The sequence below is a fragment of the Elephantulus edwardii genome, unplaced genomic scaffold (assembly GCF_000299155.1).
Source record: "Elephantulus edwardii isolate Elephantulus edwardi_28Jun2011 unplaced genomic scaffold, EleEdw1.0 scaffold00208, whole genome shotgun sequence".
Lineage (NCBI taxonomy): Eukaryota > Metazoa > Chordata > Mammalia > Macroscelidea > Macroscelididae > Elephantulus > Elephantulus edwardii.
Window position 1 is genome coordinate 2,906,128 of NW_006399958.1, and position 6,313 is coordinate 2,912,440.

General features: G+C 50.0%; 1 protein-coding gene across 1 annotated transcript in view; it reads right to left on the reverse strand.

Annotated features, from left to right (window-relative positions):
• Positions 1 to 1,482: 1,482 nt before the first annotated feature.
• The window catches only part of CACNG7 (calcium channel, voltage-dependent, gamma subunit 7), a 54,615-nt gene continuing 49,784 nt past the window's right edge, over positions 1,483 to 6,313 (reverse strand). Inside the window, exons 4-5 of the mRNA XM_006897300.1 lie at positions 2,375 to 2,520; positions 1,483 to 1,740 (exon numbers count right to left, since the gene is read on the reverse strand). Coding sequence (XP_006897362.1) covers positions 1,483 to 1,740; positions 2,375 to 2,520 — 404 coding nt within the window. The remainder of the gene's footprint in view (positions 1,741 to 2,374; positions 2,521 to 6,313) is intronic.

Sequence of the window (6,313 nt, forward strand, 5' to 3'; positions counted from 1 at the left end):
CCGGGGGCCCTCCTGGTTCCGTGTACTGTGCTACCTCACCCCGCCTCCCCTAATGAGGGGGGGTGGGCGAGTTTCTGGTGACCTCCTCCCCCATATCTGTCCAAGGAGCAGATGGGCCCTGGAAAGAGGTCAGAGTTGGGGGTCTGAGATGAGAAAAAAGGGGCCTTCAATGAAGGAGAGTGCCAGAAAAATGGAAGACTTCGAGTTTCGGGGGTGTCAACCCCACTACTCCGCCTCCCTCCCTCGATGGGGCCTCGAGGGGGAAGAAGCGGCACAGGTGTGGACATGGGGGGGTCTCCCTCCACCCCAGGCTCCCCATCCACGTCCTAAGGGTGTGGATGAGCGGGTGGAGGAAGTGAAAGAAGGAGGGAGGAGAAAGGAAGGGACCATGGAGAGATGAGAAAGCAAAGTGGTTAAACAGAGCCCTCTGGAAGGCAGGTGACCTGGAGGTGGTGGTGGTGGTGAAGAGTCCAGCAGGTGAGAACGGAGATTCGAAAGAATGCGGGGGGGGGGGCTGGGGAGCAGAGAAGTGTGGGCATGGAGACCTAGTCTGCCCATCTGGCCTGTGAGGTGTGCTGAGAAGACCCCACAGTGCCTGGGCCTGGTGGGTTCAGAGGGTGGGGAGGGGTGGACACAGCCAGGGCAGAGGAAGAGGAGGTGAGCTTTCCTGGAGGGATGCCCACTGCCCCTGCAGGGATGGGGGGAAGGTGGGGGGCTCCAGGGAGTTGGGGAGGAGGTCAAAGGAAAGGGGTTGGACCCTAGAGGTAAAGGGGCATGTCCTGGGCAAAGTGGGTGTGTCTTGATATGAAGTGGGCGTGGCCAGGAGAAAAGGGGTGGGCCCTGAGAGATGGGTGTGTCTTAAAGGAAAGGGGTTGGGACCTAGGGAGGAAGGGGCGTGTCCTAAGAAAAATGAGAGGGACCCTGAGGAGAGAGGAGTGTGTCTTAAGAAAAAAGAGTGGGAACTGGGGGGTGGGGGGAGAGAGAGAGAAAAGAAAAGAGAGTGGGACTGAGAAAGGGGCGGGGCCTGAGAGGGGCGGGGTCTGAGTGAGGGGCAGGCCCCGAGAAAGGGGCGGGGCCTGAGAAAATGGGTGTGTCTTAAAGAGAAGGGGTGGGGCTAGGAGAAAGGGGCGTGGACAGAGGGGTGGGTCCTTGGGGGAGAGAGAGGTGTGTCTTAAGGAGGAAAGAATGGGCCCCATGGAAGAGGGTCTGACTTTAAAAGAAATGAGTCCTAAGAAGAAAGGGGCCCTTAGAGGACGGGAGAAAGTCCAGTGGGATCAGAAGGAAGCAATAAAAAGTAGAGGTCAGGGGAGGGAGGGAGGAGCCGTGGAGGGGCGTGGTCACAGGGGCGTGGTCTCCCGTGGCAGGTCCAAGGGAGGCGGGGCCTAAGCTTGCGCGCAGCATCCTCGGGCGGAGCGAGGAGGCATCCCGAGGGGGGCTGGGGCTGGGGGCTGGGGTGCTCAGGGCGGGGGACCCTCGGAGGCCTCAGCAGGGCGAGGTGGAGATGTGCAGGTGGTCGGGATACTTGATGGCCGGAGGGTAGTTCTGGGTCATCTGGATGGAGACGTCGCTGGAGATGTCCGAGGGGCTGCGGCCCCGGCGCCAGGCCTCGGGCTGCAGGAACTGACCCGAGTAGTCGGAGCAGTCGCTGAGACGCGGCCGGTAGAAGGCCGGGTGCGGGCGGTACATCTCCTCCTCGGCGTAGCGCTTGGTGAACAGGTACACGGACATCACGCCGGCCCCCTGCAAGGCATGGAGTCATGGGGGCGCCCCCAGCCCCCCTACCCTCCCCTGGGACCCCAGAGTCCTGACCCCCAGCTCTCCCCCCCATACTCGGGAGTCCTAACCCCCTGACCCTCCACCCTGATACCTGGGACTCCTGACAGCCTGACCCTCCACCCTGATACCTGGGAGTCCTGACTCCCTGACCCTCCTCCCTCAGACCCTGGAGTCCTGACTCCCTGACCCTCCACCCTAATACCTGGGAAATCCTGACGCCCTAACTCTCCTTCCCATACTCAGGAATCATAACCCCCTGACCTTTCTCCCTCACACCTGGGAGTCCTGACCTCCACTCCCTCCTTCCTTAAACCTGGGTGGGAGTCCTGACCCTCAGCTCCTCCTCAGTCACACCTGGGAGTCCTGACCCCCAGACCCCCGGTCTCAGACCTGAGTCCCCACACTCCTAGTACTCCTCTTTCAGACCCAGGAGTCCTCTCTCTCTCTCTGTCTTTCTCTCTGTCTCTCTCTCTCTCTCTCACACACACACACACACACCCGCCTCTCCTCCCTCAGACCCTGGAGTTCAGCTTCCCAGCTCCTCTCCCTGAGACCTCTCCCCTTTCCAACCTCTGGAGTTGGAGCCCAGGGACATCACCTCTTTGAGTAGAAAGGAGGAAGCGGCGAAGGCAAAGGACCACCCGTAGCGATAGTGGAAATACTGCTCAGAACTGCTGGGCCGGTTCATCACCTCGTCATTGATGCTGGAGATGTAGAGGACCAAGCCCACCACCAAGGAGAGGCCTGGGGTGGACAGACGGAGGGGGTCCATTAAAGAAATAGAAAGGCAGCTTTGGTAAAGTGTTAGAAATAGGCACATCTACGTAAAGGAATAAAAAGTTCCATGCACCACTTTCCAGAACTTGAGTATAGGTTTCCCATTTTTCTTTTCTTTTTTTAAAAACTCTAACAATGCAGAGCATTTATTATATAAAGAAAACTATAATATGTACTTAAATAAATATTGTTGTTGTTGTTGAATATTGTTGTTGTTGAGTACCGTCTAGTTGAAACTAATCCATAGTTGGCCCTTTGGCAGGCTTTCTTTTTTTATTATTAATTTTAATGAAAGTTTACAGAGACTTTGGATTGTCATTCATTCATTGTTTGCACTTTTCTCCCTGTATATCCCCCCCCCCTTCAGTTCACTCTTCTCTTTGAAAAGCAAAAACAAAAAAAAAAAATAATTCTTTCACTGTTTTACAAACCCACTAGCTGCTCTGTGGCAGAAAAAAAAATGGACAATCTTCCCCCTGTGTGATTTCCTGTCTCTGAAAACCCACTGGAGGGTCAACCATGAGTTAGGTCATAACAGAGACAACATCTTAGCTTGAAGTCTTCAGAGATAAAGTCAAAACACTGACAGAGAGAGAAAGAGAGAGAGGCAGGCTGCTGGGGCAGCTGAAGTAAAGCCGGGCGTCTCGTTGGCTTTGGTCCCTTGGGTTCAAGGGTTAAGGTCATGATTTCTTGAGGCATTCCAGTTAATTGGCCTAAAAACATATGTAATGCTTCCATTCTACCACTTTCTTCATTGCCTAGTAAGTAGGGTCTTAGAAGCTTGCAAAGCATGACAATTGGTTTCTATTCACCTGGAACAACAGAGGAGAGTCAGGAACAGAGAGGAGGAGGATCTGGGATGTTAGTTGACTGTCTTCATGGACAATTGCCTCCTCTCCCATGAGATCAAAAGAACTGGATGGTACTGAACAACGTACTGAGCAAAGATTCTATGGAGAGACTCCCCATCAAAAGGAGGGGAAAATGCAGAACAGAACTCAAAGTCTCATGCAATTCAGATTTTTCCAGAACCACGGAGCATGGATGGGGCCCCAAAACAACTGCTTTGACATAGTCTTTAAACCTGAAGCAGAAATACCTCCTGGAATCTTTTAAAGCCAAACAATTCTCTCAAATTCATTTCGCTTAACTAGGAAGGGATATTTATCTAGCACATTATGCTCTTTTAAGGACCTGTCTATGGGATCAAGGTGACAACAGCAGCTGAAAAGGTTAGCTAAGAGCCTTCAAGGACAGTGAGCTCATGTTGACTAGGGGGGAAAAACGACTCAGAAAAGCCAAGAGACTGTTTGTGCCACTCGAAGGATGTTACCCATGTCCATTCATTGTTTGTGGAGAAATCGTTGAGTTTGTCTTGCTTTGTACATTCTCAGTCAACAACAGAAGATAAAAATAAATTCTTTTTTTTTTTAAGCCTAACAAGGACAGTGACATGAATCAAGCTGACGTCCGAACTCCTGATCAATCTCAACAGCTGAGAAAAAGATATGAACAGACATTATGGGATTTCTGAAGCGATGGACAAGGGTGTACACAGCACCACCTATCTACAGAAAGAATCCCATCAGGCCTTTTCCAGATCGGAAGACAAGGACAAGTTTCAGGGAAACAGGGTGGTGACAGAGGTTTATTGTTCAAAATAGCTTTCCTAGCCATTGATGAACTGTTGATTTTGTGATGAAGTATTTGCTGCATTAAGAAGACAGGATTAAGGTAGGATACAAGCCCAAACCTACTTTTTGTTTTTGTTGTTGTTAGGTGTCATCGGGTCAATTACAACGCAGCGACCCTATGAACAAGAGATCTGAACCCTGTCCTATCCTGCGCCATCCTCACACTTCCTGACACACTGGAGCCCATTGTAGCAGTCACTGTGTCAACCCACCTGGTGAGGGTCTTCCTTTCCTTCACTGACCCTTCATCCTTCCAAACATCACATCCCTCTCCAAGGAATGGCCCCTCTCAGCGACAAACCTGAAGTACGTGAGGTGAAGCCTCATCATCCTTGCATCCAAAGACCACTCTGGTTGCATCCTCTCCAAGACATACTTATATCTGTTCTTTTGGCCATCCACGGGATGTTCAGTGTTCTCCTCCCACACAACAGCTCAAAGGCATCAATTCTTTTCCTGTCATCCCTATTCATTATCCAGCTCTCAGATGCATAGCAAGTGATCAGAAAGACTATGGCCTGAATCAGGTGCACCTTAGTCCTGAAAATGACATCATTACTCCTCAATAATTTGGAGAGGTCCCTAACTACAGACTTGCCTTGTGCCGTGCACATCCTGATTTCCTGACCCCTGGTACCAAGGGGGTTAATTGTGGATCCAAGTAAGATAAAGCTGTTGACAATCGCAATCTCTTCTCCATCCATCATGATGTTGCCTACTGGTCCCTAAGCTCCCGGGAGTTCTCTCTTCTGGGATGCTCACTTTCTTGGGACACAGCATCCCAGCTATGCCTGGCCCATCACTCACCGGTCTCTACAACACCAGCCTGCATCACCACAGTCATGTAAGTCATTTCCCTGACCTGGCTGAGGGTCCGCGAGGTCTTCCAGTGAACCACAGAACCCAAGGGACGTACATAGAAGAAATGGGGGTGAACTGTTGATGTCAGAAATCACGGAGCGCTGCAGCAGATCAAACATTTAGGACACTGTTGACATCTTCCTTTTTATAATTATTCTGCTATTAATCTGAGCAGAATGGACCATGAATGCACAGAGGAATACATCTCAGACATAACCAAATGCCTCAAGAAGTTAATCCCCCCCATCCAGTTAATCCCCTCCATCCCAGTTTAGAAGCCCATTTTCATAGTCTTGTTGAACAACTCAGTTAGTTGGCATTAGACAATTCATAAAACATGTACTCTAGGGGAGCTCTGGTGGCCTAGTGGCAAGAAGCTGCAACTACAATCCCAGAGGCGCATGGTTCAAATCCACCAGATGCTCTGCCGGGGAAGGAGGGGCAATCTCCTCCTGTACCAGTCAGATCTGATTTGACAGTACACTCACACACACACACACACACACACACACACACACACATAATAAAATAAAAAAACAAAAACCAACCAAACAATAAAAACCCAACAACATGTACTCTGTGTCCCAAAACAGCAGATAATTAATTTCTGGAGTCTTGGAAGGTTGTACACAAACAGCTGTCATTATACAAAGACCAGTTTTTACTTGTCTGCAACAAAAGAGAAGGAAAGCAAAGATTCAGAGATGAACTGGTGGAAGGAACTTGCCGTCTCCACGAACCACAGCCTCATCTAGCTTGAGACCAGAACAACCAGATGGTGCCCACTTACCACAACCAACGGTTTTGATCACGTCCACGTCCTTGATAGAATGGAAGGGGAAAAAAAATTCAGAACTCAAAATCCAAATGAAGAAGTCCAGACTTCCCAACACGACATAACAACGCTGTCATTATATAGGAATGATAGGAGAAGGTGGGGAGAGACTTGGAAAGGCGTGAATAGATAATGAACACTGCACTGGAACAGACGAGGGGAGGAGCTGTTTGAAAGATAGATAGATAGATAGATAGATAGATAGATAGATAGATAGATAGATAGATAATCAGGCATTGTAGGTATGTCAATATGGAACAAGAGGTACATTGCAAAGTAGACTTGCCGAGGGTAAGTAAGGTGGAAGAGAGAGGAATATGTGCAACAATGAATGACTGAAAACACAGTCCTTTTGTTAAAGTATATATAT